The 22,561-nt window shown below is 41.0% G+C and overlaps 2 protein-coding genes across 2 annotated transcripts in view; both read left to right on the forward strand.

Moving 5' to 3' along the window:
* LOC144781721 (transmembrane protein 272-like) overlaps positions 1-22,561 on the forward strand; it is a 127,508-nt gene that overhangs the window by 55,608 nt on the left and 49,339 nt on the right. The window lies entirely within an intron of this gene.
* On the forward strand, positions 399-10,781 carry LOC144782565 (transmembrane protein 272-like). The gene is made up of 4 exons (XM_078661946.1): positions 399-429; positions 900-962; positions 8,253-8,432; positions 10,561-10,781. The coding sequence occupies exons 1-4, from the start codon at positions 399-401 to the stop codon at positions 10,779-10,781; spliced, it is 495 nt and encodes a 164-aa protein (XP_078518072.1).

Genomic DNA, 22,561 nt, shown 5'->3' on the forward strand with positions numbered 1-22,561 from the left:
TAACTTTATGAAAAACGGGATAGTTCAAAAGGAAAAAATGAAACGCTTAAAATTAATTTTTTAAGAGTAGGCAGTCGTCTATGGGACCACTGCCCGCTCTTAAAAAATATTTGTGTTACGTTGTCAAAGGGAAAGTGGTCCCATAGTATCCATTTCAATTATGAATGGGTTACCACCAATGTTGAATTAGTGGTGCAATATTTATGTTTTGTGAACAAAATTTTGTCCCAAAACATTAATACATACCACTGTGAATCAGTATTTGGAAGGGATGCCCTAAACACTCCCCTTCCACAAACCGAATCGCAAACCAATCTTCCGATTCGCTAACAACATAGAAGAGAGATCTGGGGTTTCCTTCGATATATTCTTGGAACGAAAGGCACATATTGAGTCGGATGCCTAGACTTGCCTTCATAGAGTACACAGGTAATGAAACCTAGAGTGAAACGCGTGCTGGCAAAACATTTTTAATTAATTCTTAACTTACAAAGTAGAGTAACAGTATGGTATGAACTTATTTTGCAATTTGAAATTATAATTCACTGCATGAAATAAATTAAGAAAGAGCAATAAATGTGCAAAAAATATGTTTGAAAGGAACTAAAAAGAAAAATCACTTGCTGTGTGACTTGAAAATTACAAGAAGTAAAGGGCTGAGAATCATAAAACAGGACGAGATGAGAATTATATAAATAAGTGGGTTCCTAATAGCCTTTAAATCAGCTCTGTTTTTGATGTTAACATGTTGGCTAGAAGGTGAGGTGGTTAGGGACTGAAGATTTAATTTGAAAATTGTTTTTTGTTTATTTAACTTTTCTAAGTAGCTTCTACCTTTAGTATTACAGATGAGTAACAGTAGGCATTTCAGAGATTGATATGTGTTCTTCTTTTTTCAGAATGGCTTCTTGGTCTAATGTCACTTGTTTGGATAGCACTGAGCATCGCTGAGATTGTCATTGGTAAGATCAAAGGATCTCATTGCCTCCTTGTACTCTTTCGTCTCCCCAACACCCTGACATGTGTATCCCTTTTTCTATCCTCTTTTCATCCCTTTTTCCAGTTCACCGCATGAGATTAGGATATACAACCCCTCGAAACATAATTTTATGCTGAATGGATACATACTTATAACCTGTTGGCTAGTAATGCCTTATTTGGTGTACGACATGCGATTTAGTATCTACCTCATTAACTAGGAAATGGTTGATCTTTGCCCATCTCTTATAAGAAAGATTTTGTTAGAACTCGAGACAAACTGCTTTGACACTTTGGTTTGTGGTTGATCATTAAGTCCATACTACACCCCACCAAGGGGTTATCTCTGGTGACTGGCCCACCCCAACCTCTCCATCAACTAAGGCATTCTTAATTTCACCCTCTTAAGGAGATATCTCTGGATTGTTGGCCATTTGCTATGTTTTGAAACTCAATAAATGGCCAAAACCCCAATGCTACTCACCCTTCAGCACTTTTTTTCTTTTGGAAGAACAGAAATGCAAGCACCAAAATGCACTGAGACAAATGTATGAGTAGCCGGGAGGGACTTAAATGTTTCTCCAAAGCCTAAAGAGAGCTGTCATAGTGAGTTAATTGAGTTCTCTTAAAAATAGTTCTCACCTCCCCGACTGTAATCCAAAGGCAAGAGGTTGAGGGAACCTCTGTCAATATTCAGGATGTGACTCACCTCACCTCTTGAAATTATTGCAGGTAACTCATCGGAAGGGAATCACGTTGGTTTCTGTATTTAGATTCAACCAACCAAAGCGTAGACTACAATTTTGATAGGATAGGATTTCATTGACATTCTTGCTATGACTCTGCTGATAAGCATGAGCTCTTCGTGTCACATTTTTGTGAGAGCTCTGAGGTGTGACTGCAACTTACAATTGATTCAGTAGTGTGAGTCATGGATTATCATGTGATCCCAAAATGATCCGCTGAGTTATAAGAAAAGACGTTAAAAACGTATCACTGACATAATATCGAGGGACATAATATCGAATAGCAAAAATATCGGTGACAAAATATCGACAGACAGAATATCGAGTTTGTATCTACAAACAGGTAAGTACAAAAATATCGAGTAAAAAATATCGTTTACAAAAATATCGTTTATAAAAATATCGACTTTATTAAAAACAGTGTTAAATTAAATTAATATTAAAAATGAATTACTAAAACATACTTAAAAATACTTAAATTAACTTATAATAATTAAATAATTAATGAAAGTTATAAAAAAATGTTTTACAATCATATTTGTTAAAACATATATATATAGTAACATAATATAATTAAATAATATCCAATATTATTACCGTACGATAGCGGAAGTGTAAAAATTACTATTCCCACTCCAGAGAGTGCAACAGTAGGGAAAGCGTTGGATAGCGTAGGGATCAAAATTACTATTCCCACTCCAGTGAGTACAACAGTAGGGAAAGCGTTGGATAGCGTAGGGGTAAAAATTACTATTCCCACTCCAGTGGGTGCAACAGTAGGGAAAGTGTTGGATAGTGTAGGGGTAAAGATTACAATTCCAACTCCAAAGAGTGCAACAGTAGGGAAAGCGTTAGATAGCGTAGGGGTAAAAATTACTATTCCCACTCCAAATAGTGCAACAGTATGGAAAGCGTCTGATAGCGTAGGGGTTAAAATTACTATACCCACTCCAAAGAGTGCAACAGTAGGGAAAGCGTTGGATAGCGTAGGGGTAAAAATTACTATTCCCACTCCAGTGGGTGCAACAGTAGGGAAAGCGTTGGATAGCGTAGGGGTAAAAATTACAATTCCAACTCCAAAGAGTGCAACAGTAGGGAAAGCGTTGGATAGCGTAGGGGTAAAAATTACTATTCCCACTCCAAATAGTGCAACAGTAGGGAAAGCGTTGGATAGCGTAGGGGTTAAAATTACTATTCCCACTCCAAAGAGTGCAACAGTAGGGAAAGCGTTGGATAGCGTAGGGGTAAAAATTACTATTCCCACTCCAGTGGGTGCAACAGTAGGGAAAGCGTTGGATAGTGTAGAGGTAAAAATTACTATTCCCACTCCAGTGGGTGCAACAGTGGGGAAAGCGTTGAATAGCGTAGGGGTAAAAATTACTATTCTCACTCCAGTGAGTGCAACTGCAACAGTAGGGAAAGCGTTGGATAGCGTAGAGGTAAAAATTACTATTCCAACTCCAAAGAGTGCAACAGTAGGGAAAGCGCTGGGTAGCGTAGGGGTAAAAATTACTATTCCCACTCCAAATAGTGCAACAGTAGGGAAAGCGTTGGATAGCGTAGGGGTTAAAATTACTATTCCCACTCCAGTGAGTACAACAGTAGGGAAAGCGTTGGATAGCGTAGGGGTAAAAATTACTATTCCCACTCCAGTGGGTGCAACAGTAGGGAAAGTGTTGGATAGCGTAGGGGTAAAGATTACAATTCCAACTCCAAAGAGTGCAACAGTAGGGAAAGCGTTAGATAGCGTAGGGGTAAAAATTACTATTCCCACTCCAAATAGTGCAACAGTAGGGAAAGCGTCTGATAGCGTAGGGGTTAAAATTACTATTCCCACTCCAAAGAGTGCAACAGTAGGGAAAGCGTTGGATAGCGTAGGGGTAAAAATTACTATTCCCACTCCAGTGGGTGCAACAGTAGGGAAAGCGTTGGATAGCGTAGGGGTAAAAATTACAATTCCAACTCCAAAGAGTGCAACAGTAGGGAAAGCGTTGGATAGCGTAGGGGTAAAAATTACTATTCCCACTCCAAATAGTGCAACAGTAGGGAAAGCGTTGGATAGCGTAGGGGTTAAAATTACTATTCCCACTCCAAAGAGTGCAATAGTAGGGAAAGCGTTGGATAGCGTAGGGGTAAAAATTACTATTCCCACTCCAGTGGGTGCAACAGTGGGGAAAGCGTTGAATAGCGTAGGGGTAAAAATTACTATTCTCACTCCAGTGAGTGCAACTGCAACAGTAGGGAAAGCGTTGGATAGCGTAGAGGTAAAAATTACTATTCCAACTCCAAAGAGTGCAACAGTAGGGAAAGCGCTGGGTAGCGTAGGGGTAAAAATTACTATTCCCACTCCAAATAGTGCAACAGTAGGGAAAGCGTTGGATAGCGTAGGGGTTAAAATTACTATTCCCACTCCAGAGGGTGCAACAGTAGGGAAAGCGTTGGATAGCGTAGGGGTAAAAATTACTATTCCCACTCCAGTGGGTGCAACCATAGGGAAAGCGTTGGATAGCGTAGGGGTAAAAATTACTATTCCAACTCCAAAGAGTGCAACAGTAGGGAAAGCGTTGGATAGCGTAGGGGTAAAAATTACTATTCCCACTCCAAAGAGTGCAACAGTAGGGAAAGCGTTGGATAGCATAGTGGTAAAAATTACTATTCCCACTCCAGAGAGTGCAACAGTAGGGAAAGCGTTGGATAGCGTAGGGATCAAAATTACGATTCCCACTCCAGTGAGTACAACAGCAGGGAAAGCGTTGGATAGCGTATGGGTAAAAATTACTATTCCCACTCCAGTGGGTGCAACAGTAGGGAAAGCGTTGGATAGCGTAGGGGTAAAAATTACAATTCCAACTCCAAAGAGTGCAACAGTAGGGAAAGCATTGGATAGCATAGAGGTAAAAATTACTATTCCCACTCCAGTGGTTGCAACAGTGGGGAAAGTGTTGGATAGCGTAGGAGTAAAAATTACTATTCTCACTCCAGTGAGTGCAACAGTAGGGAAAGCGTTGGATAGCGTAGAGGTAAAAATTACTATTCCGACTCCAAAGAGTGCAACAGTAGGGAAAGCGCTGGATAGCGTAAGGGTAAAAATTACTATTCCCACTCCAAATAGTGCAACAGTAGGGAAAGCGTTGGATAGCGTAGGAGTTAAAATTACTATTCCCACTCCAGAGGGTGCAACAGTAGGGAAAGCGTTGGATAGCGTAGGGGTAAAAATTACTATTCCCACTCCAGTGGGTGCAACCATAGGGAAAGCGTTGGATAGCGTAGGGGTAAAAATTACTATTCCAACTCCAAAGAGCGCAACAGTAGGGAAAGCGTTGGATAGCGTAGGGGTTAAAATTACTATTCCCACTCGAAAGAGTGCAACAGTAGGGAAAGCGTTGGATAGCGTAGGGGTAAAAATTACTGTTCCCACTCCAGTGGGTGCAACAGTAGGGAAAGCGTTGGATAGCGTAGGGGTAAAAATTACAATTCCAACTCAAAAGAGTGCAACAGTAGGGAAAGCGTTGGATAGCGTAGGGGTAAAAATTACTATTCCCACTCCAAATAGTGCAACAGTAGGGAAAGCGTTGGATAGCGTAGGGGTAAAAATTACTATTCCCACTCCAGTGGGTGCAACAGTAGGGAAAGCGTTAGATAGCATAGAGGTAAAAATTACTATTCCCACTCCAGTGGTTGCAACAGTGGGGAAAGCGTTGGATAGCGTAGGAGTAAAAATTACTATTCTCACTCCAGTGAGTGCAACAGTAGGGAAAGCGTTGGATAGCGTAGAGGTAAAAATTACTATTCCGACTCCAAAGAGTGCAACAGTAGGGAAAGCGCTGGATAGCGTAGGGGTAACAATTACTATTCCCACTCCAAATAGTGCAACAGTAGGGAAAGCGTTGGATAGCGTAGGAGTTAAAATTACTATTCCCACTCCAGAGGGTGCAACAGTAGGGAAAGCGTTGGATAGCGTAGGGGTAAAAATTACTATTCCCACTCCAGTGGGTGCAACCATAGGGAAAGCGTTGGATAGCGTAGGGGTAAAAATTACTATTCCAACTCCAAAGAGCGCAACAGTAGGGAAAGCGTTGGATAGCGTAGTGGTAAAAATTACTATTCTCACTCCAGAGAGTGCAACAGTAGGGAAAGTAAATATTTGATATATTATTTTAAAAAATTATAAATTAATATCTATAAAAAATTAATTAAAAGTAATTACCAATTTAATATAAAATAATATTTAATCAATTCAAATTACAAATTAAAATTAATTATTACAATTAATTACCTATTAATACAAATTAATTACAAATTAACAATTAATAATTTAACATTTAAAATTTAATTAACAATTAATTCAAATTAAATACAATTAAATAAATTGATTTATTTAATTAATTATAAATAAATTACTTCCCACCCTATTACCCTATAAACCCACAACCCGCTACAGAAAATAAATTAGTAAAATTAACATAATTAGCAATTAATCAATTAAAAAAAATTAATTGGCAATTCAAATTTAATTAATTACCCATAAAAAATGAATTAACAATTAATTATAAATAAATACCAATAAATAATTTTACATATTTAATTAATTATAAATAAATTACTTCCCACCCAATTCCCCTATAAACCCACAACCCGCTATAGAAAATAAATTAGTAAAATTAACATAATTAGCAATTAATTTAAATTACTTGCCTATTAGAATTTAATTAATGACCAAATATAAATTAATTAACAATTAATTAAAAATGAATACAATAAATACATTTACATATTTAATTAATTATAATTAAATTACTTCCCACCCTATTCCCCTATACACCCACAACCCGCTACAGAAAATAAATTAGTAAAATTAACATGAATAGCAATTAATCAATTAATTAAAATTAATTGCCTATTAAAATTTAATTAATTACCAAATATAAATTAATTAACACATAATTAAAAATAAATACCAATAAATAAATTTACATATTTAATTCATTATAATTAAATTACTTCCCACCCTATTCCCCTATAAACCCACAACCCGCTACAGAATTAAATTACGCAAAAATTTAAATAACAAAATTCATTAATTAAAATAAATTATAACATAAATACACACTTTTCACACATATAATAACATAAAAAACACTATAAAAAATTCAATATTATTAAAAATTCAATAATTTTATTAACCTATATTATATACTTCGATATTTTAACTTCCTATATTTTTAACATTCGATATTACATTACTTACCTTAAAAACAATATTTTTGATGTCTATATTCTGGCCATTCGATATTTTGTCCATTCTATATTTTAAACTCGATATTATGTCCATTCGATATTTACTAGTCGATATTTTGACTGTTTACCGTTAAAAACAATTAAAATAATAGATTGAAAGAGTTAGCTAGAACATGAAACTGAGCGGTAGGAAGAGAGAGTGAGAATGTGAGTAAGAGGGGAGAGTGAGAGTGAGAGACTGGGAGAGAAAGAAAGAGAAAGAGAGGGTCCAATAAAAGTGATTGATTGGAAGAGGGCTAGAATGAGAGCAAAAGAACAAAGCAAAGGTGGGGATGAGGATTGGAGAAAGGGAGGAGAAAAGAATGAGAAAAAGTAGGTGACAAGGCACAGGTGGTCTAAAAGGAAAACCAGAGTCAAGTCAGAAGGTGTTATAAATCATGTTTTTAAGCCAAACTGCTTTAGGGCCCCATTTAAAGTTCATTGATAAATCCTGATCCCATGTAAACTAAGGGATGGGGATTCTGAGTTGTGTTTTAAACATACCCTCACAGTTTTCCCTAATTGAATAAATTGAGGAAAATGCCTTTAGAAATGACAAATTATTGGGAATTTTGTGTGCATACAAAACAGTGCCGAATGGAATGCTTGAATTAATATAAGGCACTGGTAATCACTCGGGCTGAATCCCAATCCTTCGTTATTTTGTACACAATGCCGACTCAGTTTAGACCCAGCTATATGTAATTCAACCATGGCTCTGCTACAAAAGAAACAGTCCAGTCCGAAATGCCAAGCCAGGCCCCCCCTGAACCGAAAAACAAGCAAACCAGAATTTTTTGTGCTACCATAATATTTTGCCATCTTACATCTCCGTTTCAAGATGGAAACTAGAAAGAGTAGGCATTTACCATAACTGGGGTGGTAAATACCTCATCCTTGGATAATGGTATTACTTAGTGTGGTAAATGCCTTAACTGACCTAACTTGCAAGAAGGTCCATAGTCTTTCATCAACAAACCACACAACTGCAAATCCCAGCATGGTTTTGTCCAGGATTGTGCTTAGTGTCTTGGAGACCAGAGGCCATACTGTCTGCATTCTATAAATTTTAATAAGACTAGTTCCTACTGTCAGGTGAGTCTGAAATATCTGGCAATGTGTTATTTGCTGGTAGAAGATCAAATTAAATATCAGCCACCCGACTGAAGATTTCTTTGGCAATTTTGCATTGCTCTGTAATGCAACACCTAATGTAGTTATTTCACTGATCTGTTGTTTTCATACTCACAGGTTCTGTTTATCTGCAACAATGCCCAGCGCAACGCTTCATCCCTATCTACCTCATCGTCAATGGCGTCACTGTCATCATCATGTCCCTCCTGTCTATTGTGGCTGGACTGAGGCCAAATAAGCTTGTCTATGGCATCCTTGCACTGTTGAGCCTCTTTTGGTTTGCTTGGCTCATCACAGGTAATACCTTTAATTATGTCGTACAGTTCTAGGGAAAATTATAATCAAACAATTGGAAGCTATCAATCACAAGATAACTAATAAAATTAGCAGTCCATTTGCAAGATAATTTGTAAACACAAAGTGCCATTCATAAGATGGTGGATGAAGAAAGGGCTTTAAAATGAGAGCGCACAGCACAACAAGCCATTTACAAGATAGTGAATGAGCATGAAGTGGTGGGTATATTGATTATCATTATCAATATACTTATGGATAAAGTTACCTGATAGGCTCCTGTTTCTGAATGGCTAGTTGTGCAATTTATTAACATCACAACATAAAATACCCACCAGGATTAGAATTTGTGGGCAAGGTAAGAAAAGTGACACATTCTATATCTGAGTAAAAAAACTGAGATTCATTGTGTACTTTGTATTTAAGAGCACTTAAAGTGATTTACTAAAATTGGGCTGAATGTAATTTTTTGAAGCATCGTTTAAAATATGACATATGTGTCCCAAGTCAAATTTCCTGGGGCAGGCTGTTCCATAAATTGATTCCAAATACCTGTATTTTCCTGCTTCCAGATCTCCTATTATTTGCATTTTATTGACGTTATTTACATAGGGTTTATGTAGACTCAGAGGCTATCGCAATGCTTTACAAGGGCAGATAATTTGTACTGACTGATGCAGCTTTAAAAAAATCACTGGTTAACTTACAAATTGGGTGTGGGCAGGTAAAATCCATAGAAAAAAAATCTTTGAGATCTGCATACATTGATAGGAGGTGCTGTGGATTGGCCAGGAGGGGACACTGGGTAGGGAGAGAAGTAAATGGAGAAGTTGAAGAGTTTCAGTTCTTTCGTGGAGCTAAGGGTAGTGGAGTTTGGCACCTGTCTGTTTCTCGAATCTTGACACCCTCATTCAGTTATTATTCCATGATCTATAAAGGCAGATAGGTACATATTTACGTACGCCTTCACTGGAATGGAGGAACCCAGCATCAATCACAACTCAAACATATGCTCAAAACGTGTAGTACCTCCGTAGGTCCTGGCGGTGAGCGAGTCAGAGTTTGCGCAAGGGGTGGAATTCTGAGTTGTATGGAGTTTACAGCACTCACTAATTACCAGGGGCTATAGAGTCCACACCGTTCATAACATTTTGGCAACCCAGATTTAACAGTTGAAAAGTACATTATTTATCATGAGATGCAGATTGTGGTGTGCTAAGCAATGAGGCCAACGTGATCTACTGGGCTAGAGTGAGTTTGTTTCCTCAAAACAATTGGACTAGGTCTCTACCATACTGACTGAAGTTTCCAAGGCAATGTTCCAGCACGGAGATGACAATTCTATTCTAAATCGAAAACTGGAGTTTACCATCAGTTGTAGGCGGAGCTCTATGATAAAGGGAAAAACGATGTACCCTACTCAAAAAGTATTTCAAACAGAGCCTTACCTTACTCACCACTGATAAAAAGCCATTTTAACATACAAAATAACCTTAAAGTTTCGAACTTTTATCTAAGGGGCCATAGATTGCCCCAGTGAGTGAAAACACCTGAAGAAGGGACTTCTGAGAGATTTTCTTTAATCAGTGACACATCTCACTTAGTACTGCTAAGGTGCAACCAGTTTTACTGTAGCCACCCCATGACTGCTTCCTGATTGCGAATAATTTCTTAGCCAAAAAGGTTACGCCAGCTAAATGCCTCTTGATGCTTTCTGTTGCTTGATGCTTTCTGCATGGCAAATATTTTAAGTGAAATGTTACACGTATATTTTGTGATATTTAATGTTATTGTCCTCTAATCCCCCCCTCATGCGTTAGAGGTCTTTGGGCAAATTGTTTCATGTAAATCGTATATACTGTCATTAAGCCTATATTATAGAATTTTTTAACTGAAAGATTCATAGTTTTATCATTGGTATCAATGTACCTTCTGGAGATTACATCTTATGCCAGGAAAAGAGAGTTATACACATATGTAGAGTTTTAAATGGCACATGGTGGCTGTTGCACTCATGGGTTTTGAGGAAATGTAGGTTAATCAAAAATGTAGGATTATTTTAAAGATGGGTCGGCAAGGATCTGAGATCAGTGTTGGGGATATGATAAATTTCCCTTTTTTCACCCAACAGGGAGCGTCTGGACTTTCCCGCTGTACCCCAACTTCATGAACTGCAACAGAACCGTCTACCTATTTACGTTCTCCATCTTGATCATCCAGTGGATCGTCTTGGCGCTGTCCCTCCCCGCGATCATTGTCAAACTTTTCTCCTCTTTCCTCGCTTGTTCTTCTGGTTCCTCTTGCTGTCTTTGTTCTCAGTGCTCCTCTTGCTTTTCCTGTGTTACTAAATGATCAACTTAAGGCCCCAAAATGCTTACATTTTGTTAGAAAACTTGCAGTTCCATGGACTATTTGCACAACGTTGACTCAAGAAAGAAATTGTTTTTTTTGTAAATACACAATTGGCAGCAACCTTTCCCCTCTGTACCGCCCTTTTTCCATTCTACTGAGCAGTGGCAGCAACTTCCCCAGCAACCATCTATTGCCAATCATTATTGGCAACAGCCATGGCAGGACCCGTCTCCATCCTCGTCCCTTAACCCCTCCTATACACAGTTTGCCCATCCCAATAGGTACTGTGTATTGGATGAGGTTGATTGACTCCCTTCTGAGGGAGGTTTAGTCACTAACCTCCCTCATGCAAATGATGTAAATGAGGGAAAAAAGGATGCATCGTTGGGTACATTTCTCCCCACAAACCTAGAGGTGTCATCACCTATATCAGTTAGGGACAGTGTAGATTTATCTAACCCTCGATGTATTGCGGTTCCTGCCGGAAATCCAGCGCATGGCGAGTTAAAAATCCTTAGCTGGAACCTTGCTGGGATTTCAAGGAAGCTGGGCCTCCTGGAGTGGAATGCCCTGGTTGATGCCCACAATATCTGCATTTTTCAAGAGACATGGGCTACCGAGCCACTGCATAGGGTGGGGTTTGTCACTCTCTTTGTACCAGCAGTAAAAACCAGGGTGGGGAAGGGACGGCCATCGGGGGGGCTTATTATCTGGATAAGTATCCTGCTTAATTGCAGAATAACTACTAAGAAGGCAGGATCTCCGGATATTCTCGGTGTCTCCCTATTGGGTCTACGGGGAAGTATAGCCGTTGACCTCTACAATGTTTATAATAGGGGAACAAAAAATGGGTGTATTTCACCCACAATGAAGGAGCTTGAGGTTCAGCTGGGAGAGCAGAGTGGTTGTGGACATATCCTAATAGCAGGGGATTTTAATTGTACATATGAACCACTCCCCTTAGAAGGAATTCCAGATTTAGGAGAAGAGGACAGCAGATGGGGTATCCCTATTCTCTCTATTCCACCCATTAAGCGCTGGACTCGCAGTGCAATCCATCTCAATGCATTTACTCTGGAGTTTGGATTAAGAGCTGTTAATGGTCGCACTCGATCCGATCTCCAGGGTGCGCCCACTTTCAACAGGGTTGGCCAATGCACTCGGATTGACTATATCCTGCTGGATAGGGCCCTCTGGAGTTTTGTTAACGATATGGTTATTACCAATACCGTAGAGAGCGACCATAACCCACTCTCCTTATCCCTAAAAAATCCTTGGAACATTGAAGCACTGCCAGTCTCTCTTGGCCGCCCACAGAGGATTACTGTCGCTACTTGTGGCAGGCGTCTAAAGTGGAGTAAGTTTATGTGCAATACCGATAAACTATCCACAATAGACGAAGTGGTTAAGGGCATGCAAGCTGAAATTGGTTCTATTAATCTGACCATAGCAGCAGACAAGGTCACCGCTGTTTTTGAAGCTGCTATAAAAACTATTGGGGACCTCTTTTGGGTACAATTGCCAGTAGGGAAACAGAAACCCAAACCAAAAGGCTCACATGATTGGTATTCGGCAAATTGCAGGAAGGCCAAATCACGCCTAATAGAGGCAGTTAAAGGGAAGTCTCTCCCTCTAATCCAAACTGCCAGAAGAGACCATAAAAAAGCTTTACTGGTAGCAAAAAGGGAGTGGGAGGATAACTATTGGCTAACCCTTAAGGAAGCCAGCACGAAAAAAGACTCTAAATCCTTCTGGGACACCATACGGGCGCGAAACAGACCGGATATTGATCTCGTAACCTGCAATATTCCGGGTCATGTATGGGAGGTTCATTTTTCCAAACTGTATTCCTGTCATGACGATATGGATGGAAGAGGGTCTGTCCATTCCTCTCTTCATGATGACTACTCCCTTTTCCCTGGCGATCCCGATTTTACACTGAAGGAAGTAGAGTATGCTATTAACTCCATCATCCCACAAAAAGCTGCAGGACCAGATGGCATCCCTGGGGATCTGCTAAAAGCTGATGGTGCTAATTGGGGCAAATTAATCCACTCCCTTCTCCTTGCCATCTGTAGGGGTGCCCCCATTCCTGTCTCTTGGAAGGGGGCAGAGGTGGTTCCCATCCACAAGAAAGGCCCTAGGGATGATCCGTCCAATTATAGGCCGATTAGCTTACTGGATGTAAGCCAAAAAGTTGTCGGTAAAGTCATTCTACTCAGGATACTCAACTGGGTGGATGAAAACAAAATACTTACCGATTTTCAGGCCGGCTTTAGAGTAGGCACTGGAACAATAGAGCAGGCCTTTAGGCTTATGATGATCCACTGGAAGGTGGTAGTGATAGGCAAGGGCAGTCTTTATCTCGCATTCATCGATTTAAAGACTGCCTTTGACCTCGTTCCCAGGGACTCGCTATGGAGGGTTCTGGCCAACATGGGGCTCCCACAGTACTTATTGTCCCTATTAGTTAGGCTCCACCAAGACAGCTTTGCCCAAATCAGGTGGGGTTCCGGAGGGGAGAAAACAGGCTGTATTCCGGTCGAGAGAGGGGTCCGCCAGGGATGTGTTCTGGCTCCCACCCTTTTCTCCTTGTATATTAATGGGGTGGTGGAGCACTTACTTAAATTTCCATCTGACGAACCATCCCTGGGGGGGGTACGTATACCGACCCTCCTCTTCGCGGACGACACGCTCCTAATCTCCAAAACCCCTATGGGACTACAGAAACTCTTGGATAACTTCCAATCCTTTTGTACCGACCGAGGCTTGGTCATAAATACCAATAAAACAAAATACCTCGTCCTTAATCCCCCTAAACAGAAAGTGCGCCCCCCTACTTTAAACACCGAATCCCTGGAAAGGGTGAAAGAATTTGATTATTTAGGGATACGCATTTCTGACAAAATGGATTGGACTCCCCATTTAGATAAGATGCTGCTGAATCATAAAAGGATCACAGGTGCCCTATTAAGGGAGCAACGTTCCAGTTCGTTCAAACCAATAGGAACAGTCCTAGAGATCTATGCCGCCAAAGGTGTCAGCTCTGCGCTTTATGGAGCTGAACTTTGGGGCTTTGCATCTTCTCAAGCACTACAAAAATCTGAGAATAAATTCTGTAGGCAAATTATGTCGCTACCTCAAAGTACCCCCCTTTTGCCCTTATTTATGGACCTCGGCTGTACTCAGATCGGCGAAATTGCGAAATTTCGCCCTCTCCTATTATGGGCCCGGATTTGGCGGGTAGAGGAACTTAGTGCCTATGCGAGAAGTTTGGAAGAAATAATGGAGTCACCACACTGGGCCAGAGTCAAATGGTTAACTGATATGAAAAATCTATTGTCAAATTTGGGCCTATTAGACTTTTGGTCCAGCAGAACCTCTCCTCCAAAACAAGTTCTTAAAAACCTCTTTCGGGATTGGGCTTGCTCCCAAAGGCACTCTAGTCCATCCATTGGCAGACTCACAGAGGATTTTTTGATGTTTAAAGACTGTCCCAGGCGAGAACCCTATCTAGACACAATCGGGAAACCCTTTGCCCGGTCTTTGTATTTTAAATTCAGAACGGGTACTCTTCCACTGAACACTTTTACCAAAACATGGAAATCCTGTACAGACAAAACTGACCTGTGTCCATCTTGTTCAGCCCACCCAGAGACATTGGCTCATTTTTTATTTGTCTGCAAGGAATATGCCAATCCAAGAAGGGTGTGGCTGAAGAACTTGTGTCGGCAACTTGGAACTAGGAGCCATGCTGAGGCAACCAGGATACTTGTTTCGGACAGTTATGTACCCTATGCTTGTGCCCTAGCAAAATTTCTATTTTGGGCTTGGGCTATTCGAGCCAGAAAGTTTAAATACTCTGTTTAATTTTTTCTTAAACAATATTTATTCTAGTAAATGCTGTATTTCTTGTTATCAACTGGATATGTATCATTAATTTTATCATTACTTTTAAAATGCTTTTATGATAATGACATTTTATCGAAATAAAGATTTTTGACTTTGACTTTGACTTTGAAATTGGTTTTTTTGTAAATACACAATTGCTAATAAATGATTTTTGTTGCACTGACAATTACGGACCAACCTTCCTTCTGACTCAAACATCATCTAGACACCAGGATGATGGCCCAACCCTATTATTATTAAGCACATTGTGTAACAATAAGCACCACATGATAACCAAAGGTGTAGTGAATGCTGATTTTTGCACAAAAGCAGGACACATGTAGGGGTCAAAGGTAAAACGTGGCTCTGAGAGAGTGTCACTGACAAGCGTGTATAGCTCCAACAGAAAACATGGCATGAACTCCGCCGCGGCCGTGTAGGTAAGAGCGCTGGGGCCGGGTGGCGGACGAGGGGTATTTCGACAGATGAAGACAGGGGAAAAATAATTATTTATTTCATTTTCCCTCGTGGTCACCTGTTGAATCCCTCCCAACCCGGACCCACCACCCCACCACACATACCTGCACGGGCTGCGGCTATATGAACTGTTTTTCCACTTAAGTAATTAACTGTTTTTTGAACATTCTAGAGACACAGAACTAATAGACTTACTGGGTTTGCTGTTGTTCCATTTAGAGGGCATTTATTCCAGCAATTCGGACTGCATTCTTCCCTATTGAAGGAGGATTAATACTGATTTATATAAGGTTGCTGCCTGTCACAAAAAAAAAATAACAGGTGTTGCGATTCAAGGTATTTTAGTGACTACAAAATCAGTAAACTCTTCACCAAGATTTGCACAGGAAATCATTTCTTCTAGAGTAGTTTTGTTAATTGCCGGCATGGCACACAACAATGAGCATAAGTTGGTGCACCAGAGAACTACCATGGTAAATAATAACTGATTACCACCTACGGCTCACAACAAAGGTTTTTTTCAGATCAGTATGATGATCCTAGACAGCCAACATTTTGGGAAATAGAAGAAATGGTGCCACACTGTTGAAATAGTGTAAGATGGAAGCGTTTGTTGGAAAGAGAAGAAGGCAGAGGTTTACTAAGGCTTTATGCCTGTGCATGCATCCACAAAGTGGCGCATGTTATTTACTATTCAGAGCAAAAGGTGTGTTCCAATGGGAAGGTGAACATTACAGATCACCCAAACTGTGGCTTGAAGGTGGCATTACTAGGGTGGATCAATGCAAGCATGCACAGGTTCTGACGCCAAGCCGCGACTATGAAGCTCAAGACCAGGCTTTGTCTAGCAGAAGAAGGCTCAAGCAAGGTAACATTTGTTTTTTTTTCTTCAGAAAAATCATTCCATTCCATATGGAATGCAGTGCACAACACATATCCCATGCACTGGAGCCGTCTGAGTTTGTTACACGTAGGAATTAGTTCTGGAATGGTATGTCTCCAGTATAAACCCTATGCTAGACAGTGAACACTCACAGATGTACCATGATGTGACGCTGTGCGTCACGCAAGGCAGCCAGCCCTTTGAGATTTATCAGACGGAGCTACACCAGTTTAAGGCCAATCTTGGTAGATTCGAAAAAAACTGGGTGCTATGCTGCGCTGGGTGAAAAATGTGTACATCTGGGCCTGAATGTGTATTTCAAATAGGAAAGGTATAAAAATAGACCTAATTAGAAATGAATGTGTCCTTGTGTACTGTAACTGGTGCTCATGTAAAGCACTCTGATACCTGATTCCTTCGGGTCAAGTTCACGCTATATAAAACTCTAAAAAAATAAAATAAAATAAAAAGTGATAAAGTACCTCTAAGGCGAATTGCTGAATGCTTTAAGTTATACATTTCTCTATTCAAAAGAATAGTATTTATTTTAATTTTTTTTTTTTTTTAATTTAAGCTTTTATTCGATACTCAGAGATATCTTATAAGCACATACATAATACAATCAATACAGTATACAAAAAAAGTTTATGCCATAAGAAGTCAGTAAAAAATATTTAGAATGTTTAAGAGTGATAAAAGGATTTAAATTATATTTATTTTATATGAGTGATTATTTCTTGCTTCTCCTTTTATTATATTATCATAATGTGACAAGTCAAGATTAAAACATTTGGGGGTCATGGAATCACAGGTGTCTAATGTATTTGCGACAGGTTAAGGATTGACATACAACTTTAGAGGTAGGAAAATGCATAACAAATAGATGTTTCCAGTACCCCGCTACCTCTTACTAATAAAGAAAATGTGACAGTTAACACATTCAAAATCATATATGAAGGTATGATTATTATTTGTTGTCCTTGTTACTGTGCTTCAATAAATTAATTTGTTTTTAAAACTGGCATCCTTTAAATAATTCACACGTAGATCTGAATGGGATGAACAAATACAATTAAAAGATTGCGTTTTACAGACACTGTTGCATTTTTGTTCTTAAATGTTCTTTTGTGTTCTTGGACGTTTTACATCCTGAGCAGAACGCTTGCTAATGTATCATATATGCCATTGTATTTTTTGAAGTCTATCTTTTCTACAAACCATTAATGCATAGTGTTTTAGGCAAACAGACCATATAAATGACTATTCTCCCCTTTATAATATCACGATTTCATACATAACCCCACTGGCCTTCAAGTGGTGGAATTACCCAAAATGTGATCAGCTTCGTAAGAACCATTGTTAATCATATGTAAATAAGGTAGAGTCAATATTTATTACATTTACATTTGGAGTTGGAAGAATAGTTGATCTTGCAGAGTTGCATCATGCTCGACTTGTAGGCTTGGTGCTGGTCTGGATAATTGTTACAGTTTGTCCATTGGTCTCAAGTGAGCCTGAGTGTAGCTGGTTTTGCCTTCGAACCTTCTTTAGGCATTTGACCAGTGCAGCAAGAAAGAGAGACATGATTGCAATGCCAAGGAAATATACAAGAATGAGCATAGTTGATGCAGTGATGTTCTTTACAGGTTAAACAGAGAGCAGGGAAAACCCCAGGAGCTGTTGCAGGAGACCGGATGTGATGTCGGCTGCATTAGGGGATTCCACCATTCACACCCGCCAGTACAAAAGAAAAACAAATGTTGCCACAGTCCTGCAGACAACAGCAATACAGTTAGGCCAGGACGCCCGTGTCCTTTGATTTCAATAATACTGCAGAACACAATCCATACCTGGTACTGATGCATGTGCCAGACCTTATATGATCACGAATTAATATGCAGAATGACTTGGACAACTGTGTGGTGTCAGAGATTAGTCGGACCACTTGTATGCTTATGTAAGGTCTGCACAAGTTTACGCAGCAAAATAGGAAAAGTGGAACATTACTGTACAAAGAGGCAGCGTGTGCCCTTTATTAGCAGTGAACATCTAGTGCTAAACCCCCCAACTCCCAATGTTCAGGACATTTTACAGGATTTCCACATACAATCAGGAGCATAGCTTAGTCAGTGAGATTCTGAGGGGTATGAATTGTCAAGTCTCCCCGACCTGATTGAGGGACTCCAATATCAGAAGGGGGAGCCCTAGGAGCCAGACTCCCAGGAACTTCTTCCTCCCGAATAATTTGGAGCGGAGTTAGGTCTGGTGTAACCTTGTCTGAGCCACCATATAATGATCAATCGGATTGTATATCATCTGCTGTGTACGAGGAGTTCACGACTCGACCGCTGGGCCGAGGAGAAAAGGACCGGCGACGTTGATGATGATAAGCATGTTAAGCATGAACTAACAAACAAGACTGATTCCCTGGAAAATGCTTCTGATTTTGCCCAAGAATTGTCAATGTGGAATCTCCCTTCCCTAATGCAAACAACCTGTCAGGGAATGTTAAAGGCACTGGTTTTGAACAGTACTCGAAATGTTAAGCTTATCCAACTACTTGAAAGTATTAGTAAATCACCAAAGGATGGTTCTAGGGAGGCGATTTTAGAAGGAGATTTAAATGGTGTTAATACTGATCCTAGTTCTCCTTCTCTCCTATTGAGCCGGTCCCTTTATCTACTCGCACCTTAAATGATGAGATATATGTTTCTAGATGTCCCTTCCTTATTTAAAAAAAGAGTAGTGTATTTGGGCAACAAAGGGTCTTATCTAAGTGTCGCCTCACTATGTTGTTGAGGCCTGGGGTGAAAAGGAGAGCTCAGGAAGGGAGGGTAGGTAGAAAGCATAGGAGCTGTGTAAGGCCACATGGAATGGAGTTCATGAGCCAGGCTCCTAGATCCTCCCAAGCTGAAAGCTTCAAGGGCTACAACTAAGATGTGAAAACAACTAACCGCTAAGGGGAAGCTGGGCAAGAAAGACACAGAGAGGTCAGGGAAACTTCCAGAGAAAGCAAGTGGGAAAATTTAAGAAATCAAGGAAAGTTCAAGGGTGGCAAAAAAGGTTTATGGGGACAAACGTAGGCAAATACACAAAAAAATACTCAAAGTATTAATATTTTGAAGGGGCGATCTTTGCCTAACCCTTATGTTAGAGTAGTGAGGCTGACAAAAGAAAATCCTGTGTTGATACAAACAATTTCTCCCTATTTCAGACAGGAGGTGCTTGTCGGCAATTTACACCACCATTGTTATTCCCAATGCAATCTAAAAGGAAAATGCAGCATTCAGTTTGTCATCCCCTAAATAGACCCATGGTGCTAAGTGCTTTTGCCAATATTAAAAGATTTAGGAAGATTTCTTCAAAATAATTTGGCCCTGGTTGGTTTAAGGAAGGTAGCAGGGTAAGAACTAACCAGTGTCCTGTTGAACATGGAGGGCTAAAATGTAACCAGATTTTTCTTGCGCCCCACCCCCCTTCCCGGTGCAGGCCAGAGAATAGGTGCTAGAAGGAGTTGGTAGGAGCGAGGCAGTTTGCAAGAAAGAAAAGTTACAAACAATTTACATGATAATATAGCTCTCGATGTCAGCCGTCAAAGTTGGTCCCATCGTCCTCACCACTTTCTAGGAGAGAAAGAGGACAGTGTAGCCAGGGGTGTATCCCTCATAGAACAGAGATGCACCTCCTCAAAAACTTCAAGGATCACTTACTTTCTTCTTGGAGCAGTGGGATGGCTGATGAAATTGACTGGTAGGGGTCAAGGCATCCGCTGGCGGGTCGTGTCCTGATTTGGAACATTTATGGGTTTAAATTGTTTATAGAAATGAGAAAGCACAGAGAGGTCTTAACGAATTACCATATGTTGCTCCTCCAGGAGACCTGGTTGTTGGAGTGCCAAGCAATGGAGGGGTTTGTTGTCTTAGGTCAAAAAGAGGGACTGCTCATATTGGTTTCTGTCTGATGTGGGAAGAAGATAATGAAATTCTAAACTACTTGCGTATGGGCCCATGCTTGTTTAATTTATTTGTTCACCAATGACGAGGGGTTAAAACATTTTTTTTTATTATTATTTATTTATTTATTTATTTTTAAGTTTTGTATAGCACTAGCTATACCCTTAGGTATCAGAGCGCTTCACATACAAATTGTGAAACATAGAAGGGCCTTACATTACCCAGAAGGCTGACAGTAAGTAAGCAAATCACGGATAAAGAATACAGCATGAACAATAAATAATTGTGCAAAAAACAAGGTGATTAGCATTGTCCGTTCACCAACAATCCTTGAATGGGAGTCAACTCGGAATATTGAGTTCTATGTTAGTTGACGTAGTTCAGGAAAGTATTTGTTAAGGAGATGGAGTTTGAGGTCCCTTTTGAAAAGGATCGGAATTGGGTGTTTTTTTTTCTTCATTTTTGGTGGAATGAGAAGGAGTGAGTTGGAGCTTCTCAGGGTTCTGGTTTGACCTGCTCTTACCAGTTTGTTATTCAGGTAGTTGGGGGCCAGAGAGTGGAGGTTTTTGTGTGTGATGCAGGCCAGCTTGTAAATACATCTCCCTTCCATGGGAAGCCATTTGAGGGAGTTGAGAGCTGGAGTGGTGTGTTCAAATCTTTTTACGCCAGATACAAGACAAGCGGCCATGTTCAGCACTGCCCTAAGAGGGGCTAGGTGAGCTTTTGAAGTCCCTGTAAGGATGGCGTTCCCGTAGTCGATTTTAGAGAGAACCAGGGATTGAACTACTATCATGAAGTCCTCATGGGGAGAAAAGGTTTCAATTTCTTGAGGTGTTTTAGAGAAAAAAGAGTACTTTTTGCAGTAGGTTAGGTCTTTCCTATTGTGAGGGATTGTCTTGTGCTCAGTTGCTTCCTCATGCTCCTTTTCTGTTTATTTCACGCTTCTGTCATTCCTCATGGACTCAACTTGTCCCAGTGACGCCTGTACCCACCAGTACTATAATGAGGTCATCGAACTGTCTACATGAGTTTTTATTGATGCCAATTGAAGGTGGGAATTTGTCTATACAAGTTGTATAATTCCTCAAGGTATCGTGCAATGCGCGGTACAAATTAATACACTTAAATTTCATGCATCGCACCTATCTGACTCCAATATCCCCCTCCCCCTCCCCATCAGACCCCGACCTCTCTGGTGAAAACAGTTTGTCACTCGTCCCATCAGAGTCACTCAGAGACAACCCCGAAGTACACATGACTCGCCAGGTGAGTAAATCATCCTGCAGTTTCTCCTCCCTGCGTGTAAGCTGCATATGTGTCTCCTCGGGCAGGGACCACTCCCTCACATCCCTAAGCCAGGCAGGCACCTCGGGAGCCCTCTGCCCCATCCAGGTAATCAATACCCTCCGTCTAGCCAGTACCAACATTAGTTGCAATAGTTTGTAGGAAAGGATCCTTTTCTTGGGCTTGGGGACCACAGCCAGCAAGCAATGAAGCGGGTTCAAGACTATCCGAAGGCCGGTGGCAGAGGTTATATGTTCCACCACCGCCGTCCAGAAGCGCCTGACCAATGGGCAGTCCCAGGCGAAATGCAGGATGCCCGCCCCCTCCATACCACATCTAGGGCAGCTGTCCCCCCTATCCCCAGAAATGCATTTCAATGAAATTGGAGTCAGATAGGTGCGATGCATGAAATGTAAGTGTATTAATTTGTACCGCGCATTGCACGATACCTTGAGGGTGAGGCTCCCTATACGCTTCCGCTGCCCCTTTTCCAGGGCCGTACCGATATCTGCCTCCCAAGCCCCACAGGAAGGCGGGACTGGCGGGGCTGAGTCCTGCCTCATAGCTGAATACAGTAGGGAGATCAATCTACGCCCTCTACCACAGGAAAGAAGGATGTTCAGGGTATGGGACATCGGGGCGCGGCCGGGAATTGGGGCCAGACCACCTTCACCAAATCTTGGAGCCCCCGGTAATGTAAGTATTGCCGCCTCCAAGTTCAAAGTTCTCCTCGGCCTGTTCAAAAGACAGGAAGGACTCGCTGGGGTAGAGGTCAGCCAAGGTCTCGCAGCCTCCCGCTCACCAGTCTCGAAAGGACATGTGCTCTTCCATGGCAACTATAGGGGCCAGAATCCAAACCGGCAGCTCCCTATGGAAGGGGGCCCATTGTAAAATCTTTTCCACAAACCGCCGCCAGATGCCTGCCGTGTGGCGTACCACATATGGCAAGGCCTCGTCAGCTCCCCGTCCCTGCATCAATGCAACCTGTAGTGTCCGCACATTTGCTCTACCGGCTATAAGTTTCATCTCCCAGCTGTCTGCGCCCGGGAACCATTATGCTGCCGGCAGTATTTGTGCCGCGTAATAGTATAAATCAAATCGCGGCACCTCCAGACCTCCCTCCTCCCATCTTCGGACAAGAGTATGAAGGGCGACCCTGCTATGCCGTCCCGCCCAAAGTAGGGACGTAAGCAACGTGTTTAGTGTGCGGAATACTCGCGGGGAGAGGGCACAGTGAATTCTGGAGGACGTAAAGCGTCCTGGGCAGCATTACGCAGCATTACCATCTTAGC

This window comes from Lissotriton helveticus, chromosome 9 (assembly GCF_964261635.1).
Source record: "Lissotriton helveticus chromosome 9, aLisHel1.1, whole genome shotgun sequence".
NCBI classification, from domain to species: Eukaryota; Metazoa; Chordata; class Amphibia; order Caudata; family Salamandridae; genus Lissotriton; species Lissotriton helveticus.

Bases quoted from the DNA above. Each gene is read 5' to 3' on its own strand.
- LOC144782565 (XM_078661946.1), top strand. From the start codon at position 399: ATGCCTAGACTTGCCTTCATAGAGTACACAG. The intron at 430-899 runs GTAATGAAACCT...TTCTTTTTTCAG, and splicing joins TGCCTTCATAGAGTACACAG to AATGGCTTCTTGGTCTAATG. The intron at 963-8,252 runs GTAAGATCAAAG...TCATACTCACAG, and splicing joins CATCGCTGAGATTGTCATTG to GTTCTGTTTATCTGCAACAA.